The sequence below is a fragment of the Phalacrocorax carbo genome, chromosome 1 (genome assembly GCF_963921805.1).
Source record: "Phalacrocorax carbo chromosome 1, bPhaCar2.1, whole genome shotgun sequence".
Classification (NCBI taxonomy): domain Eukaryota; kingdom Metazoa; phylum Chordata; class Aves; order Suliformes; family Phalacrocoracidae; genus Phalacrocorax; species Phalacrocorax carbo.
Genome location: NC_087513.1, coordinates 93,109,978 through 93,128,860, shown reverse-complemented (window position 1 = coordinate 93,128,860; position 18,883 = coordinate 93,109,978). Strand labels below are relative to the sequence as shown.

Sequence of the window (18,883 nt, the reverse complement as noted above, 5' to 3'; positions counted from 1 at the left end):
TTTTTCATAAAACTCCTACCTGACCTTATCCCTGCAGCACAGCATAAGGGTAAGATTAAGATGTTGCAATAAGCCTACAGTCTACCAGGTGGTTTACCAGGCCCCCAGCACCTGGTTGAAAGTGAGACTGCCAAGAATCATTGTGAGTCCTGAAGTGCCAGTTTCTGAATGAGTACAACACCCCTCTTGTGTACCGTCTCTTGGTTCTAACACTGGTCATCTTCCTTGTCAGCAAGGGTAAGCATAGCACCTTCTTCCATGGAAACTGCTTTCTCATCGTAAAGCTGTTGATTCTCCACATATGCATCGCAACCCTCCCTGCCACTAGTCTTCCTGCTAATGCTATCTTGGGTGGTGGCACCAATACAGCTGCTATTTCCCTAAGTTTTCTATTTTAATAACTGCAACTACTAAAAAAAACCTGGTGAATACCATATGATGTTCCCTTATGTGTATCTTACAGAGCCTGATCAACAAGCGCACATCGTGAGATTCTCTGATTTAACAATCTTGAAAACCACAAGCTGTACAAAACAAGCGTGAACAAAGTTACTAGCGTGAATATGATTTAGTCCAGTTGATTAAAGATGAACTAGAACCTAATGACATAGCTTTCATCCTGCCAGCATGCCTTATGCCAGGAAAGGTTATGGCCGCACAGGATACTAAGACAGCACTGCAGCTCTTTTAACCCAAGTTGCTGTAGTTTCCACAGCCACAGCAAAAAAATTTAGTACCTTTGTCTTGTGTGAGTGGGAATGATCTTATTTTACACCATGGTAAAGTGTGTAGTACTTTCCGACACCCTTAGAATCAAGGCTTCTTGATGGGCATTACTGAACTTAAGGGAGCATAAGCTTGTGATTTTACATCTGCAAGTTCGAAGCTCAGTTCTGTAGTTATGCAGGAGCATTTCAAAGATTATAAACCTCTGGAGCTCTGTAAAGCTGTCCAGAGAGCAGAGCAGTTTCAACCATGCTATCACAGTGTATGTCTGTTACTCAGAAATAGCCACAAACACAGGTCTCTTAAGACCTGTAAGCTAACTCAGCTGTCCTTTAGCTTAACCATAAACAACGTACCGATTATTCCAGGGAAGATGGAAGGGTGTGTATTTTGGCTTCTAGATGAACTTTCATAACAGCAAACATTACATTTAGTCTGTAAAAACAGCTACAGTGGCTGCAAGGAAAAAAAATTATGGCACTAGGGCAGGGAGTAGCATGTTCGACCTGGATCTCAGTACAAGAAAAGAAATAGGGAATCCACTTCATAGAATCAGAGAATCATTAAGCTTGGAAAAGACCTCTAGGATTATCAAGTCCAACTGTCAAACCAACACCCCCACGCCTCCTAAACCATGTCCCGAAACGCCACGTCTACATGTCTTTTAAATACCTCCAGGGATGGTGACTCCACCACCTCCCTGGGCAGCCGGTTCCAGTGCCTGATCACTCTTGCAGTAAAGACATTTTTCCTAATATCCAGTCTAAACCTCCCCTGATGCGGCTTGAAGCTGTTTCCTCTTGTTCTATCACTAGTAACTTGGGAGACCAACCCCCACCTCATTACAACCTCCTTTCAGGTAGTTGTAGGGAGCAATAAGGTCTCCCCTCACTTCTGCTCATTCTTTCCCTTTCCTTGGAAACCTGGGAGAGAGGTAATGCTTTGGCTTTTTAGCCTTGATGAAGCCATATATGTAATAGCTATGGCTTTGGAAAATTTATGATGTTTTATGAAGATGGTGTTATGTAATAACAAATCTGAATGCAGAGCTGAAGGAAGGGTGCAGAGGAAGCAGGAAAACCACAGACAGACCTCTATTCACAGGGAATATTGTAGTACCTGACCTGGAGTCCTGGTATGTTTCCAGAAGAGTTTGCATGCAGTACATTTTAGGGCCTGACTGTTACTGTAACACCTCCAGGGGACTCACTCTCTTTGGGCAATGCCATATTTCACTTTTTCTCTTCTCTTTTATTAACTTTGTAAAGGTGATCAAGCGCTAGAGGAAGAAAGGCTGTCCTAAGGCATTTCACAACTTCTCTTACCTTCCAGGAGGTAGCCTGAAACAATTTCAGCACAGTAGCTTCTTGTTCTGTAGTTACCCTTTCCCTCCTTCATATACCCAGGAGAATCAATCCTGTGTTTAAAACAAAAAAAGAAAAGGGGGATTCCTATGAACCTGCTGTACAGACAAATTACTGAGATGGCAGATATAGAAGGAAAGGTTTTCATATTTCTCTTACAACCTTCTCATCACTTACTGTTTCAGCTCAGTCCCCAAAGCTTTTATTTCCCTCTCTAACACATACTGAAATAATAACTTAATTCAACCAATACTGTCATGCAAAACCTTTGAGCTGGCCTCTGTTAGACAAGAGTAATTGTCCAACTTTGCAAGCCCTCAGCATCACTTTGAAGTCACAATCAAGGCTTTGTGTGACAGAGTAAACTGGTTGAGACTGGCTCTTTCAACTTTAGAAATAATAGAAATGCTAACTTGATGGGAAATTTTTCTGGTCTCAATGAATCTTCTTTGAATTTTCGGATAAGCAACTGCATTAATTCAGTGCTCAGAACAGAAGTATCAAACAGTGTCAGTGAAAGCATTGTCCCTGTCTCAGTCTGAATCAGACCTGATCATGTTCACTACCTTAGAGCATTCAGTGTCTCTTGTTCTTTTGTTAATACCCTCTTTGTGCACCAATTCTCATAAAAGAAAAACAAGGTAGACAGCACCTAAATACACACAGCAGAGAAGCTTCAGAGCTCTTTTCAAAGTACAGGTTAAACAATAACAAAAAAAGGAAAATAATATTGCTAATTTGCTTTCTTCATTGGAGGTGACCTTACATAAAACTGTATACAAGAGTCCAGTTCTTCAAATTTTCTTCTTGAAATCACTGTAGCCCTACAGGTTCTAGAATCACACTTGTTTGCATCAGTAGAGGTTTTGTCTACAAGGCAAATCTAAATGGCTTCACTCTCATTGAAACCAAAACCCACCACAAAACCTTCACTACAACACAACCTGTGTGAAAATGGACGACCCACTAAGTGATACCATAATCAAAGTCATCTCACCATGTAAATTTTCAGTCAGAGTTTAAAAATTGACATGGAGATTTCAAAGGGAAGTGAAGACCCTGGAATTTTACCTACTAAAAAAGGGTAAGGTATATTACTTCAGTTTCAATTCCTGTTCAAGCAAATGCAAGAACCAATTCCAGGTTTTCCTTTTGGCTTTGATCTAAGCTCTGATTACCTTTTTCCTCTTCCTTTTGTATTTCCAAAGAAACAGAAGAGCACAGAAATTCAACAGCACAACTGGAAGCCCCCACCTAACACTAGGCACTGAAAACACAGATCAGAATATAAGGAGTTGTTTTCTTGCCTCTTATCACTGTTGAGTTGCTGAGTATCTCACACACATCAGTACACGCTTGTATTCTCAGTACTATAAAGAGAGGGAAGCTGAAATTATGTGGTGAAGCACGCTAGTTCACATACTGAAAAGAGAGCTTGAGCTACTCTCTACAATGCTATTTTTACCAGCCAGCACAATTTGGTTGTACACATATAAACAGGGCTACAAAAAAACCCTGTCCTATGCAAGGTGCCATTTTGATGCTCTGGCTGCTAACTGCACCTTCCCCACTGCTGCAAAGGAAAAGTATACGTCATTTAGCTGAAGCTTCAACCTTAAACTGCTGTTAGAGGGGAGGCCGTCGTAAGGAGTTAATGTGAGAGGATTCAGCACAAGAACAGCAGTGTTTTACACTCTTGTCATTCCTCCCCACCTCCACCAGAGAGTGCAGCATCAAGCCCAAGCAATCCTAGTCTGTAAAGCAGTCGTGCTTCTCAGATTCAGCAACGAGGGCAAGACGCTGACCTAGCAATGAGGTTGCAGCAAAGGCAATTCTTGCTACATACGAGAAAAATTTCTTCCCAGAAGGGGTGGCGGAGTGCTGGGGCAGGAGCCCAGGCACGATGGGGGGTGGAGGTTTTCCAAATGTAGCCACCCTGAGCAACCTTATCTACCCTGGGAACAGTGAAGCCCTGGGGTTGGACTAGAGACCTCCAGAGGTCCCATCCAGCTAAATACCCAGATGTTATTAATCAGTTTGCACTCAAAGTAATACGAAAAAAAAACCCAACATTAAATGCTCATCAGTGTGAATGGTTTTTACATTACTTTTGGCCTCAGCATTTATTTGGTTTTTTTTCCATTATAGTAGTGTCTAAGAAAACCACTGAAAGAACAGAGCTTTACTACAGTAAGTGGCATGGAAGTGCACAATGCAGACTGGTTATCGTGAAAATGTTTAGGTAAATCCAGTGGATGCAACTGAAGAAGAAACTGAGCTAGCAGAGTCAGCCCTGGATAAAGAACTGTGGAAAGGGCTGTTTAGTGCAGCCAAATTAAGCAGACTTACCACAGCCCCATAGATGGTAGTGCCCTTCTCCCTCAGCCACAGATTTCCCCCGCAAGTAATGACACACTCCTATCACCAGGAGCTCAGGTCTCCTGGCTCATCAAGGACCCTGTTCTTCAGCTGATGGCAGAAAAGAGCCCAGCTCAGAGGTCTCCTTCTCTTCTTACTTGCAGAGCTTCAGCAGCTTAACACCATCCTCTGCTGCCAAAGAACAGAATCAGATCAGAAATGAGGAACTACACTAAACCTATGAGTGAACACTATCACTTTACACAGACTTTCCTCCCCCCCCCCCCCAGATTGCCCTACAATGAAAAGAGGCAGATAATGAAGCCCTGATCCACTTTAGGGACAAATCTCTTTGCCTTCCACAGAGCCACCCTTGAAACTGATCTCCTCTTCGGTACTACAGGTGCAAAATGGTCCTGAAATACTAGAAGCTCACTGTTTCCAAGGGACAGCCCCATAGCAGAGTACAAACCTTGCAGGGCTGTGCTTTTGAGGTAGCTGTTATTTTCCTCAGCCTAACCCTCATATGGGTCCTCAATCACTGACGGGTTTAATAAATGCCATTAGTTATTAGTAAATAGTAATATGGTTATTTTAGAAAATAATATTAGTAAACCAGCCATTTAATTTGAAAGAAAACTCTCATAGCTCAGTTCAGCACAGCACTATCAACAGCTGCACTGTCACTTATGTGTTAGATCTCAAGGAAAGTTATTTTATTTATTCAGTAAAGTCTTTTGTCATTATGCTAGTTGGTTTGTTGAACTGTCCCACTGTTGATACAGCCAATGTCAAGGCAGTTGAGAAAATAGAAAAATCACTTAATGCATCTGGTGGCAACATCAGCACCAAGAAAATCAAACTGAACTGTAAGTTGGTGCTAGGCTGTATCTTTCAACATCTGGCTTTACATAATCCTTCTCCTTGTTACTCTGACTTATTTTATTAGGGAAACAGCACTTCAGCTTTAGAAAGAACAATGAAGGCATATGCAACTGCCCTCTCAAATCGATGGGAAGCATTCCCATTGCACTAAGCTGGTCCCACAAACTGGTGAGATTCTAAAAAAACCCGTTACTGCCAGTATAAAGCCAGCACTGCTATACAGAGGTGAGCAATTCCATTCAGTTCACAGGATAGCTCAAGAAAATACATCTTCATCCCTATTCCAGCCGCACCTGCTGTACAAGTCCTTACTCTCTTGAGTCTGCAGCCTCAAAACTACCTGCACTGACGAAACGGGGTTATTTGACAGGAGTACGCGGAAACATTTTCATGAGCGCAAGGAGAGCAGTCCCCTCTCCCAGCGCCGCACCGGGCGGGCTGCGGAGCCCGACCGCCACACGAATCTCCCCCGTACACACAGAGGCACGACCGCTGCCGTGCAAACACCTATTTATTATCCGGAGGGGAGCGGCCCGGCCCGGCCCGGCCCGGCCCCGCCCCGGCCCCGCCCCGGCCCGCCCCGCCCCGCCGGCAGTGCGGCGCTGGTGCCCATCATGGCGGCGGCGCGGCTGTTCCGCGGGGTCGCCGTCGGTCTCGGAGCCGCCGCGGCGGCGGGGGGCCGGCGGGCGCTGGGCTCGGCTCCGCCGGGGGTGGCGGCGGGCCGCGGGGTTCGGCGGGCCGCGCTGGCGGCGGCGGCGGCGGGGGCGCTAGGCGGGCTGGGGCTGGGGCTGTGGCGGTGGCAGCAGGCCGCGATGGCGGTGTCCGAGGAGGAGGAGGAGGGTGAGGATGAGCTGTGGCAGCGGTTCATGGCGCCTCCGGTGAGCGGGCTGCGGGAGCTGCGGCGGCGGCGGCGGGAGCTGCGGAGCCGCATGGAGCTGCTCATCATGGAGACGCAGGCGGAGGTGTGCCGCGCCCTGGCCGCCTTGGACCCCGGCGCCGCCTTCGCCGTCGACACCTGGGAGAGGAAGGAAGGTATGGGGGGGACGGCGGGGGTCACCCCGGGCTCGGTCACCCCGGGCTCGGGGTGACGCTGGCGTTGGCAGGCGGGGGCGGCATCAGCTGCGTGCTGCAGGACGGCGAGGTCTTCGAGAAGGCGGGTGTGAACGTGTCCGTCGTCTTCGGGCTCCTGTCCGAGGAAGCAGCGCGGCAGATGCGGAGCCGGGGGAAGTCTCTGAAGGCCAAAGACGGTAAGGTGTCCGGCGGGGAGGTGGGGTAGGGGACCGGGACGCCTTCACCCGAGTATTCCCGTACGGGTGCTTTGACAGCGAGGTCTGGCCTTTGAGCAGAACGGGAGGGAGGCCGGCGCGATCAGTGCCCAAGGGAAGATGCTGTTTGCATCGTGGTGGTTTCCAACCAGTCAGTCTGGCAGGTGGACTTTCATATCCCTGAAAAAATGGCTATCAGAGTGTTTCTCCCTCGGTCTCACAGCTTTAAGCGATGTGCTGTAGGCACAGGTTGTTTCTCATTGGCGAGGCTATAGCTCAGCAGCAAAACAGCGCAGGAGTCGTGTACCAAAGAGGTGGAGGGAGAGAACCAAAACGATCTGATGGCTAAAGGGGATTTAAGCCACGTTCATGTGGCAAAGGGTAATTCTGAGGACTGGGGGGTGGTGGAAAGCCATAGCAGTGCCTTACATTTTAAGCAATCTTCATCTAACGGGTGCTCTAATGTATTGTTGCTTTTTAGGACAAATGACAAAAACAGCATCTCATTAGGTGCACAAAAGCATGTGGATGACAAGTGAATTGCACATTGATTAATAATTATGGTGACCCAATGTAAGAAATTTTTTTGTAGTGGAACAGTAGCTTGGAACCTAAGGAAAAATAGTCATGTTCCTTAAATGATAACAAATGAAGTTTGAAAAACTGAAGGGTTTTGTTCTGTGCACCTTTTTATCTAGGGAAACTGCCTTTTTGCGCCATGGGTGTGAGCTCTGTTATCCATCCAAAGAACCCTCACGTTCCGACCATGCACTTCAACTACAGATACTTTGAAATTGAAGAAGCAGATGGTAAGAATTTTAATCCACTGAAATACGTATGAAATGTACGACTCCACGTGAAGGAAGCATAAAAGCATGGCTAGGGTGAGAGGTTAAGAACCGGTACAGTTTTGTTCCCAGCTTGCCACGGGCCTGTGTGTAGCACTGCATCTCTTCACCTCTAGGCCTTCATTTGTCCATCTGTAAGATCAGCGTGATGTGCGCATCTGGTACAGTAAAGTTTACTTTTTGCAGTGTGCATGGGGGGTTTCAGGCTTAAAGTATAGGTTATAAGTAACCATAAAACACATTCAAAGAAGCAAGTCTAGAATTCAGTAGAAGAAGGGTCTGAAGGACCGGTGAGCATTCTGGTCAGGATGTACCTTTGCCTCAGAAGCTAGGCGGATGTACTGTCGGAAACGTCGCTCTCTATGTGCACTGTGCCTTTCTTCCCCCGCGAGTTTCTGCAACTTGCCGCTGTTGGAAGCAGGACTCTAGGCTGAGCAGCCTAACACCGAGAGCCTGTCTGTACCTTGTGACAGCGTATGTACTGTCAGAAGCTCAGGGAGAGTTTTGTTTCAGTTATTTTGCCAGAGTGTTACAGATTGTTTCTAGTCAATTAGTTCCCTGGATTTAATAAGGATGTTTCCTTTCGTTGGCATGCAGCGAAATGTTTCTGGATTCTTGAATAGGAGCTGCCAGCCCGCCTTGTGAAATTGATATCCTGTAGTCAGGGTCAGCGGTCCAAAATACTGAACAAATGGTTTTCACTGCTTTGAAATTTGTTTCACGTTTTCCTGAAGTCACAGGTCATCGCACCACCTTGAACTCATAATAATGATTTTGTTGTTAGTTCTTGGTGAACCACTAGCAACGTGTTTGTTTTGGAAGTTTGAAAGAAAAATGTTGCTACTTGCCTCTCTCCTATAGGAACAAAACAGTGGTGGTTTGGTGGTGGGACTGACCTCACTCCAACTTACCTGAACGAAGAGGACGCCATTCATTTTCACAAGACTCTGAAAGAAGCCTGTGACAAGCATGATCTGAAGCTGTATCCCAAGTACAAGAAATGGTATGTGGGGAGGAATGCACTTGGGTTCCTTTTGTGGGAGCAGAAGGTGGTGCTGGCTATTGCCAGTTAAGTGTACTCTAGGCACAGTAGGTTCTGCCGCCTTTCCAAAAGTATCAGGTGAAAATCAGCAAATGTGCGCTGGGACAAAATGTAGTCTAAATCAATCTCTTATTTAAAGAGGCCTGAGTTTTTAAATCAGAGGATCATAAGTCTATAGCCCGAATAAAAACCAAGCTGACTCTACAAGGTTTTGTAAGGCAGAGACTTCACTAGGCACCTTAAAAATTCCTTTTAGCCTCTGGTGTTAAACTAGAACAAGACTTTTAACCAGGGACTTGCACTAATTCTGCGTACAGTGAACTCACAGTAAATGTGCATGACTTCAGTGTGAGCTCCTGGGCAGTTCTGAAATCCCATTCTAGTTTTTCTGCCTTCAGTCTGACCTCCATTACGTTTTGTTTGTTTGTTTTTTTGGTTTTTTTTTTTTGCCAGCTAGGTAGAGGAGCTTGTCTTTAATGGAGAAGCTTCATAGTTTTGATGGAGCTGTACTTTTTTTCCAGTGACACGTTCTCTGAGAGTTCGACAGCGTATTCTCTAAAGATACACTCTGAATGTTCTTACTGAGCCAAGAACCATGGAGACACAGGCAATGGGATCCTTCACTGTTCATTGGGGCTTGCTGCTCTGTGTGTGATAATCCTATCTGCTACAAGCTGTGGTATCCAGGAAGGAGGGGTTATCCTTTTGTTGTCTACCAGGTCTTGTCTGAGGACAGGAGATAAAGTGGGTGAGATAATGTAGCTTGGGTGTGAACCACTTAGTAGAGAAGTGTATCTTAGAACCTTAAGACTACAGTCTTGTTCTCTGAGGAATTTTTGCATGGTAGTTCAGGGTGTCTGCCTTAATTTTCAGGCTGTTTGCAGTGTAAGTAGGCTAGTGATGCCACCTGCAGGGGATCGGAGAGGAGGATGCCTCTTCTTAGTCTGAGGGCAGCTCAGGGGGAGGACTAATTGTATCCCATGGACAAAGACAGTTTTCGCAGTCCCAGTATGAGCGTTTGCTGTAAGCAGCAGCTGTGTAGGGGCATGCAGTTCTCACTGCCAAAGCAGTGTGGATCTCCTCTGAGCTTCTACTAATTAACACTGCCACTTTTCTGACTTTCTCAAACATACAGAACCGCTCATTACGTTTACCACGTTGTCTTCCTGATCTAGCTTTAAGACCTTTGTCAGGCATGTTCTCTTTTGCATTTCTGACTCTCTTTTTTCCTATCTCTTCCTGCTGCTATAGGGAGAAAAAAAAAGCAAAGGTGATCATCCCAGTGGAAAAAGAAATAGAATAGGTTATCTGTTACATCTTCATGTCTCTCTTGCTATGGCCATGCCATGCCATTTATATTGCTTGAGAACAGCAACTGTGGATGGATGTACACATGGAAAACTACTCCTTGCTATTGATTATTTCTGCTTCCTGCTTCCCTTCTATTTCTCCCCTACGTGAAGACTTGCCCAAGCAAGCAACTATGTGCAAGAGACAGGGTGTGGATACAATGAATCAGCTAATTTATAGTAGTTGCACACCTACATACTCCCAGTAAATAAAAAAGAGATTAATTGCCTCCCTGTTGTAGGATAAGCTGCACTTACTCCTTCATAAACTTGAATGTGAGCCATAAAAAGCCACTGCTAGAATGACTCCATCTTCCAAGTTTGACTATTAAAAAGCCTTTTTCCAAGGAAGGCTGACTCACTTTTGATTTTTTTCCCCCCTTAAGTGATGGTGGCTCTCTTATCTGGTCTTGGGTTAGTTTTGATGCAAAAAGCCAATTCTTTCACTAGAATGGCAAAAAGAATAAAGAAATTATGTTCCAAGTTTATTCTGAGTTCATCTGAAAGCTGTGCAAATAATTTGAGACCTATGTATAATTCCGGGAATGAAATCTAGAGGGAGCTCTTAGGGTAAAGTTTTGAAATCAGGTGTCCCTCCTCGTAAGTAGATGGTCTGGATTGGACCACTCCACATGGAAGCATCTGCCATGGTGTTTGAGTGTTGTGCATTCAGTGACTGTGCGGTGATAAGTAGCTTTGTGGAGACCGTTTAATCAGAGCTTTTACTGTAAGTGAACACTGGAGTGCTTCCCAGGTGGTGCTGTACTGTCCTGGCTCTCAGCAGTCAGTGAAACAGTGTGGCATGTGGCACTGCGGGAACTGACTGTTCATTAATATTTCACTAGCGCCATCCTGTGCCACGTAACTGCGAGTTCTGTTCATTTCTTTGAATATTGTGGACCATATCAATAATTGTCTGCTGCCTCTTCTAGGTGTGATGACTACTTCTATATCAAGCACCGTGGTGAGCGAAGAGGAATCGGAGGCATATTCTTTGACGACGTGGACTCTCCCTCCAAGGAGGAAGTATTCCAGTTTGTGAAGAGTTGTGCCAAAGCTGTTGTGCCTTGTTACATTCCCATTGTGAAGAGGCACTGCCATGACTCATTCACACCAGAGGAGAAACTATGGCAGCAGCTTCGGAGAGGACGGTGAGTACTGAAGGAGCAAAAGAATACATGGGAGGTGGATTACACTGGCGAGAAAAGAATGAGCTCTTCACGGTTGCAGAGTTTATGTCCTGTTGTGGTGTGGGCTAAGTTGGTATAAATGCTCTAAAGCTTGCCAGAGAATTTCAACATTTTTGCGTACAGAACTATTTTTGAAATCCAATGCTAGATTGCTGGGGAGGGTGCAAAGAAGACACACCCGCATCTCTATCCCCCACTCTCCCAAGTTGCAGCACAAGCAACCCATACAAAATGCCACAGTTTCTCTGCAGCTCCTTCAAAACCCAAGGTAAGCTGCTGCTTTGTAAAAGGCAAAGGGGTGTGTGGTGTCCTGAATCATGCCCTCTCCTGCGGCTCAGTGATGCAGGATACAGGACTGCCCCGTGACATGAGGAGCATAAGGGTGAGGGAGTCATGCTTTCTATTTAGTAATGAAGCTAAACCCCAGAAAGTCATGGAATAACTGTACCCAAGAGTAAGTTCAGTTTCTTACGTACATATTTATTCTGTCTGATCCTAGCATTGAAATGAGGATGCAGTGAACTCTTTGTAAAGGAATAAAGATACAGAGGTGTTTTTTTTCTGGCACGGTCCAAAGTCACTAACTTAAAAGACTTTTGAGGATTCTTATTAATGTGAACAACTGTTAATTCTGCAAAAGCTTAAGTACATTGGTGGATACAGTTGTACTCCCTTATCTATGTCCTGTGATTGTGTAAGCATATGGAGAAATGAGAATACATGTGCTTTGTGCAGAACTGGGGAGTCTTGTTTCTGCCTCTGCTGCAGAAATCTGTGAGAGTGGCAAAGAGAAGGCATAAACATTCAAGTTTAGATCACTGGCCCGCAGCAGTTATTCAAATAAGCACATATACTTAATTTGGTGAGGTTACTCCTGGGAGTGTTGGCCTTTCAGGATCCTGCTAAGGTTATAAGGGGGAATAGCTTCTTCAGCTGGAAGAAGCAGCCAGGACCAGCTCATGAGGCCTGCTTATTTCCCTGCATCTGCAGGTTACTGGGCTAGGCTAAGTTCTCCATTTCTGCAAACAGAGAAGTGCTCCTCCCTTCCCGTAACTCTGTTAAGTACTGATACCTCAGTACTGGTTACTAAGATTGCCCCTGCTGAATTGCCGCTGCTCTGTACAGTGCTGTACGACTGCTGGGGGCAGAAAACTCTCTTCTCTGGCACTTACAAGTCCTAGCCAGCACTCTGAAGCTGTCTGACTTCTGCTGCTTTTTAACTCTCTCCAAGACACAGAAAATCTTGTTCTGACCATGCTGCTTATGCCTCTTCCAGCATGGAAGACTGCACAGTAGAGTGTTTTCTGTGGTCATTTCCAGTTCCTTTAAAGCTCCTCTTACGTCTGACCTTACCACAAAAGAGAGTACTAGAATAACCAAGCTGAACTTGGTGTAGAGCTTGCCAGCAGGGCTGAGGCCTAGAAGTAAGCTAGTATAGCACCGTGCAGAATGCTCTCCTTGAATAGTTTGCTCTGGTCTGTTACTGCCTATGCTTTGTGGAGTGGCAAGATCATGCTTGTGTTCTTATGCAAAGGATGCTAGAGAACAGTTGGCCCCAAACCAGGGTTCATTCTGACACCCAACACAGCAGAAAGACAGGCTGCTTTTGTTTGGTGAGTGCTAGTTGAAGAAGGCACAAGAAACGTCTAATAATAAACTTGTTTTTCTGTTGCATCTCTTCACTCCCCATAGATACGTGGAGTTCAATCTGGTTTACGACAGAGGTACAAAGTTTGGCCTCCTGACACCAGGATCAAGAATTGAAAGCATTCTTATGTCTCTGCCACTGACTGCAAGGTAAGGGCATAGATACGTGGAGTTGCAGGTAGGCGCCATGCTTATTAAAATGCTTCATAGGATTAAATGAAAGCTCTGTCCTGGTGTCCAGTCCCTTTAACAGTGGTTAGTTGTGCTTGTGCTTGACACAAGAACTAGCCAAATACATGCAGATGCTCCTCTGGTCTGCTACACTCAAACAGTTGCCAGTAATGATAAAAATAGATAGAACACAGTCTAGATATTCTGACAGAAAAAAAGGTAATTTTTTGTGCTTAGTACCTCTTGATAGACTCTCCTGCTTGCTCCATGGGTTTTTGTTTAGTAGCTTTTTTAAATCGTACGAGCTTATGGCAGTCCTGACGAGCCTGTGGCAAGGAAGTTCTGTGGTTTAACTGTGTGTATTGTGAAAAAGTGCCTCTTTGTTTCCTGCTCACACCTGATTACTTCATTGAACTTTTCAGTGAGTAACCAGCTTTTCTTCACGTTTATTTTCTCTGTAACAGTTCTTATTTTACCGGCTTCCGTTTTTTTCATTGTCAGTTTTCCTGGCTGACAAGTCCTGCTCTTTTCAGTCTTTGTACAGTAGCTGTTCCAAACCTTTGATCACATTTGCCACTTTTCTCTAGGCTTAAGTTTTCTATGCCCTTTCTGAACTGGCGATAAGGACCAGACAACATAAGCCATACATGTGTATCCAATATGCAGGTGTGCTGCTGACAGTGGCATAGCTATGTTTCAGTTCATTGTTCTTTTCATAATTCTAATATGCTGTTTGCTGGTTTTGACTGATGCTAAGGATTGAGCTGGCTTTTTCATAGAGTTGGTACAATGCCAAGATCTCTTCTGGGCAATAAAAGTCAACTCAGTCTCTCACCACGTATGTAACTTTTCTTCTGTGTGCATCACTTTAGATCAATGAACAGTGAATTTCACCTCCCATTTTATTGTTCAGTTGCTTGGATGGATATTAACTCTTTCCAACTGCCTTTTTAGGTTTTATCCAATCTAGCTTAATCTTGCAATATCAGCAAACTTCACATACTGTTTGTGCCCCTTTTTAGGTTGCTTTTAGAGGTGCTGAGTAGCATATGCCCTATCATGAATTTTGTAAGACCCCATGTGTGATCTCCCTCCACTAGGATAACTGACCTTTGCCTGCTACCCCTTAACCATGATGGCAGTCCTGGTCACACCATATAGCTTCATCCCACTGCCAACACAGGATGTGTCCCTTCTCACCTGGTGGCACAGCACGGTCCTGCCTTTTGATTTCATGGCTGGGATGATCTGGTTTTGCTTGTTTTCATCAATACGAATAGCTCACTCGACAGCATGAATGGGTCTGTCCTGGGAGAAAAAAAAATGGAAAAAGGTTGTACCCATCCGTTTGTGACTGCTGACACTTTTCTTCCTCTGTCATGGCTCTTAATTGCCTTTTCAATAAAAAGTGGCCTCAACTTTGTTTTTAAAACCGATTCAACAAGGACTTGTAGTGCTGCCAGTCCAGCTTCTGGAAGAATTTGCCCTGGGCAGCTGAAAATATTGTCAGGATCAAATTATAAAATTTGAAGCTGGTGATTTCCCATGGGACTCGTGTCCTCACTCTCTTTTTTCTGGGTTCTTTTTTGGCTTATCCTCCTTGTGACACTAGTGTGTCACAAGAGACTGTTAAAAGGTCTTTGCAAATAAACCTGCACGGCAGGGTAGGGGGCATTGCACTTCCTTTTTTCTTTGTTGTTCCAGCCTTTCCAGAAGTTGGGAAAAAAAATAAGCTAACACTTCTCTTGTCTCTTCCAGTGTTACTTTTTTTTCTTTAACTGAACTCAATGATTTGTAGCCATATCTGTCTACTTGACGCAAGAGTATCAACTGTGTATGTAGCTTTGCATCCTCAGAAAATGCAACTCAAGCCCAAACACAGACTGGTGTGGGAAAGGTGGCCGCCAGCTGCGCAGTCTGAGCAAGTTTCCCTTCTCCCTGCAGGTGGGAGTACATGCACACCCCTCCTGAGAGCTCGAAAGAAGCAGAAATCCTGGAGGTTCTGCGCAATCCCAAAGACTGGGTGCACTGACACAATCGTGAACAAGATGGATTGCTTACACTGAGCCATTATAAAAGAACTGGAACGCCTGCAAACCAGCTCATTCAAATTGCTGTTGCATGGTGTTTTAGTAGTTATTTATACCCTTACCTGGTGCCTTAATAATGCTGTAGAATTGTTATAACTTGCAAATATGTGAACTCACTCTTTAAGATTGATTAGCTACTATGATCACCCCCTGTTGATGTTGCCTGGTGAAGGACTGGCACTACCCTCACAGGACTACTGTGCATGCTTAAGAACTTCTTCAACAGATTTGTTTGACTGCAAAATGGTAAACTACTGTGAAGTGTTCTCCCAGTGGAATGAAAGCATTATCTGTGCCTAAACAGCACTGCTTACTCTTGAGAAAATGTTGAGATGTTTTAGAAATATTTTTTTAAAGAATAAAGGGAATATTTGATATGGTTTTAAACCTTAAAGTGTGCTTTCAGGAAGCTGTGAAATACGTGGTGCTTAACTCAGCATGTTTGGAAGCTATCTACATTGGCTTGAGAAGGGGAAAGTGTCTTAAACTGTGCTGTGGTAGCACAATGTGACTGATCAGTAACTGGGATGTTCTGGGTTGGAGTCCCAGTCTCACCTGATGAGCGGAAGGCTGGCTGTCCATTTTACGGAGAAAATCTTTCTGTGCTGCGCAGCTCAGCTGTGATCAAGACAGAAGAGCAACTTGCCTTGGGCCAGCTCCTTTGCTGGGAAGATTGGGTACGGATCAGGAAGCTGTTGGGTGTTGCACTGAGGTCCTCCAAAGCGTGCTTCACGCTCTTCACAGCCCCGAACTGATCGTCCTTTTTTTCCACACACACCCCACTCGGCACGAACCTTGTTGAGGGCCCGGTGAGGAAAAGCAAGGGGTGGGGGCTGGCTGAGGAAAAGATAGCACCACCTCCCCGTCGGGGAATCGAACCCCGGTCTCCCGCGTGACAGGCGGGGATACTTACCACTATACTAACGAGGAGTAGGGTGACAATAGTTAGGCTTCCCGCCAGGACGTGGTGTGATGACACTTCTGAGGGATTTCTGGCCCGTGGGTGGCAGCCGCCTCGGCGTCCGGCAGGGCTCGTAATCGCTGCCCTCTGCTCACCGACGTCAAGCTTCCCCTCGGGCTACTGTGTTCGTTCCCGTGTTATGCTTCCTTCTCAAAAAGAAGGGGAAAAAAACCCCAGCATTCAGTAAAAGACAGAGATTGTCTCACTTCTAAGGAAAAGCAGGGATGGCCCGTACGGGGATCGAACCCGCGACCTTGGCGTTATTAGCACCACGCTCTAACCAACTGAGCTAACCGGCCGGCCTGAGTGGGCGCCCCGGGTACACGCAGCTCACGCTCGCCCACGGACAAGCCGTGGGTGGAGCGGCTGCTGAGGCTGCCCCCGCAGCCGCTCTCCTTAAAAACGGGTCGTTTCAGGGCCCTCCGGCAGACCAGGACGGGCATTAACCGGGATGACAAGAATTGCTAAAAGGGAGGTTTTCAAAACTGCCATTTTTCTGGGCCCCCCGGCCCCCGTTTACCGGCGGCACGGGAGCGGCCGAGGCAGGGCCGCACATGGACACGGGCAGCCCCACCGAAACGACCCGCCACGCTTTGCGGAGCCGTTCCCGATCGCCTCCCACAGTCGTCCTGTCCTGTCCACGCCGGGACGGGGCTCCGGCGGGAGGAGGAAGAAGAGGAAGAGGAGCGCTCCCCAGGGGTTAAAAGCGACGCCTCCTCCCCGTCGGGGAATCGAACCCCGGTCTCCCGCGTGACAGGCGGGGATACTCACCACTATACTAACGAGGAGCGGGGTGGTGGGGGGCGGCCCCCCGCCGAGCCCCAAGGGCCACCTGCCGGACACCACCACACACACCCCCTGCCCACCCTCGGTGCCAGGCCCCTGTTCGGGCCCCAGCACCCCAGGACAGCGCGAAGGGGCGTCCCTCCACCCAACCGGTTGCTTGCCTGTTCCCTTGGGTGAACCTCAAGGCTCCCCCTGAAATTGCAACGGCCGGTCTGAAGGAAGATGCTGCACGAAGGGAAGACAGGCTCGTTTTCTAAACCTATGATGAGCCCTACTTTCTACTGGGGTGAAAACACCTGTCCTCAGAAGAAAATGTGAACCCTTCCCCAGCTGCAAAGCCCATTTGATCACCTGTAAAATCAAGGCGTTAAGTGAAAAAAAAAAAAAAAAAAAGGCAGAAAATGCTTAATAAATACCTCTGAGTCAGTGAAAAAGTTGTGAAGGAGGAGGATGTCATCAAATTCCAAGCTTTCTGCTTCACAGTCGATACAAGTGCTAAGCTGAGCTCCTCGGGTATCTTCCCCTTTGCTGTTTCATTTACCACTAACATCACCTATCATAAAATACATTAATAAAAAGAACATATCAGGATGCAAAAAAAGAAAAAAGGTAACAGATGCATAGAGAAAGGATATAAATGTATCATGATAGTGAAAGAGCTTTCTGAAAACCGGGGAATATTTAACAGACTTTCCCGCATTCTCCACTAAAAAGACCACAAAGCTGCCCTGAGAAGACTGGCAAGTGCGTGGTATGAGGAGACAGTCATACATCTGGTGTAAGAAAATTTGGAGTTAGAAGGGAATAGGATGGGAGACATCTGATGCAAAAAAGAGCAGAAAGACCCAGATGTGCATGAAGGAGAACGAAAGGGTAACCCCCACAGCAACGGCAATCTAAGTTTAAAAAGCATAGTTTAGCAGAGAGATACAGGGGCTTAAAGAAAAAAAGTTGAGGGCAGCCCATACAAAATAATTATTTAGTCAGCAACAGACCCGGAAGTATCTGCAAAACGCCGTATATCTAAGAAAAGCAAACCTGACACGCTCCAAATTCAATAGGCAATGTTTTCCTTCCGCGGCCCCTCAGCAGCACCGCTAGGTCACCAGGGCTGCGGGACTCCAGGACGGCAGGGTTTTGTCCATCATGGAGCCCACACTCCCCAGGAAGCTGATCAGAAGATTCTGGGAAATAGTACTGAGGCAAATCAATCACTCCAGATGCCAGATGGAGAGCTCCTGTCAGAAGCAGAATACAGATTTCAAACTCGGGTCTCCCTCATGTTCTTTCACAAACACGCTTCTAAGGATCATCTCACTGTAAACTAATTTCAGAATAAGGAACTAATTAAATTCAAAGCACACAACAGCGCAGTTCTACATTTTTGCATCCTTTTGTCCTGATGCCGACAGCCAAGTAAGTCTGAACGCTTGGATTCATCACACTGAATTTTCATGCATATTTTGGTGGTTCTTGAGTGCAAAATGCCACAGTAATAATAAGTGAAACCACATTGTTCCAGTAATATCAGCTGCAGAAACAGGGAAGTGAAGGGAAGAGTTGTACGTTAGCACCAAATAGGTTTGTTTTCACAACAGTTAAGTTCTGTGAAGGGGAGAAATGGGAAGACACTCTACCTTTTAAAGGCAAAAGCAGATTCAGAAATCCCTGAGCTGTATCTTCCTTCATGACATTTTTATGATGTGCTCCATTTTCAAACCTGCAGAAGGGGCTGAACTGTTGAAGAACAGCCAGGAGAGATTCTGTATCGCCTACGGTTCTGCTTCCATTTTTCCCCTGAAAAACATATGCTCTTTACCACAGCACACTAGGCTGAAAATTTTAAGAGTTCACGAGTCGATCTGCATGCAGACGGGATGCTGTTGCCTTGCAGTGAAGCCATTGCTCAGGATTTTTAGGGTCAATAACTATAAAAGTAGCATTTTCAATTTTAATCAGATGCCCTGAGCTTGTCTGAATCCTCTTCGACATGTAAGAAATACGGCAATAAAATAATTTGTCCTCTTAAAAACAAAACCAACCAAATAAAAAAAACCCAGCACACACCACAATTACAACCACAAGCTTAAGAAATGCATAGATAACTGATGATGGCAGATTTTAAATTATGTCCTAACAAATGCCCTTAAACGAAAACTTCAAGACTTAGCCTGGCTTTCCCAAAAGCTCTGAGGAATTTA

The 18,883-nt window shown here is 45.8% G+C and overlaps 1 protein-coding gene, 1 long non-coding RNA gene and 3 other non-coding genes across 5 annotated transcripts; 1 reads left to right on the top strand and 4 right to left on the bottom strand.

Moving 5' to 3' along the window:
- Positions 1 to 5,918: 5,918 nt before the first annotated feature.
- Positions 5,919 to 15,329, top strand: CPOX (coproporphyrinogen oxidase). Its single transcript, XM_064467105.1, has 7 exons — positions 5,919 to 6,365; positions 6,437 to 6,580; positions 7,297 to 7,407; positions 8,308 to 8,449; positions 10,770 to 10,988; positions 12,720 to 12,824; positions 14,790 to 15,329. Exons 1-7 carry the CDS (start codon positions 5,948 to 5,950, stop codon positions 14,875 to 14,877), a joined length of 1,227 nt encoding a protein of 408 aa, XP_064323175.1. The 5' UTR covers positions 5,919 to 5,947; the 3' UTR covers positions 14,878 to 15,329.
- Positions 13,127 to 18,187, bottom strand: LOC135315956 (uncharacterized). The gene is made up of 4 exons (XR_010375446.1): positions 17,721 to 18,187; positions 17,099 to 17,235; positions 15,849 to 16,042; positions 13,127 to 14,153 (listed from the first exon to the last, which is right to left on the bottom strand). It is a non-coding gene; the product is annotated as an uncharacterized LOC135315956 (long non-coding RNA).
- On the bottom strand, positions 15,794 to 15,865 carry TRNAD-GUC (transfer RNA aspartic acid (anticodon GUC)). Its single transcript has one exon. It is a non-coding gene; the product is annotated as a tRNA-Asp (tRNA).
- Positions 16,122 to 16,195, bottom strand: TRNAI-AAU (transfer RNA isoleucine (anticodon AAU)). Its single transcript has one exon. It is a non-coding gene; the product is annotated as a tRNA-Ile (tRNA).
- TRNAD-GUC (transfer RNA aspartic acid (anticodon GUC)) lies at positions 16,613 to 16,684 on the bottom strand. Its single transcript has one exon. It is a non-coding gene; the product is annotated as a tRNA-Asp (tRNA).
- Positions 18,188 to 18,883: the final 696 nt, after the last annotated feature.

Excerpts from the sequence above, each read along its gene's own strand:
- CPOX (XM_064467105.1), top strand. The coding sequence starts at position 5,948 with ATGGCGGCGGCGCGGCTGTTCCGCGGGGTCGCCGTCGGTCTCGGAGCC. Across the intron at positions 6,366-6,436 it reads CACCTGGGAGAGGAAGGAAG|GCGGGGGCGGCATCAGCTGC; the intron begins GTATGGGGGGGA and ends TGGCGTTGGCAG. Across the intron at positions 12,825-14,789 it reads TCTCTGCCACTGACTGCAAG|GTGGGAGTACATGCACACCC; the intron begins GTAAGGGCATAG and ends TTCTCCCTGCAG.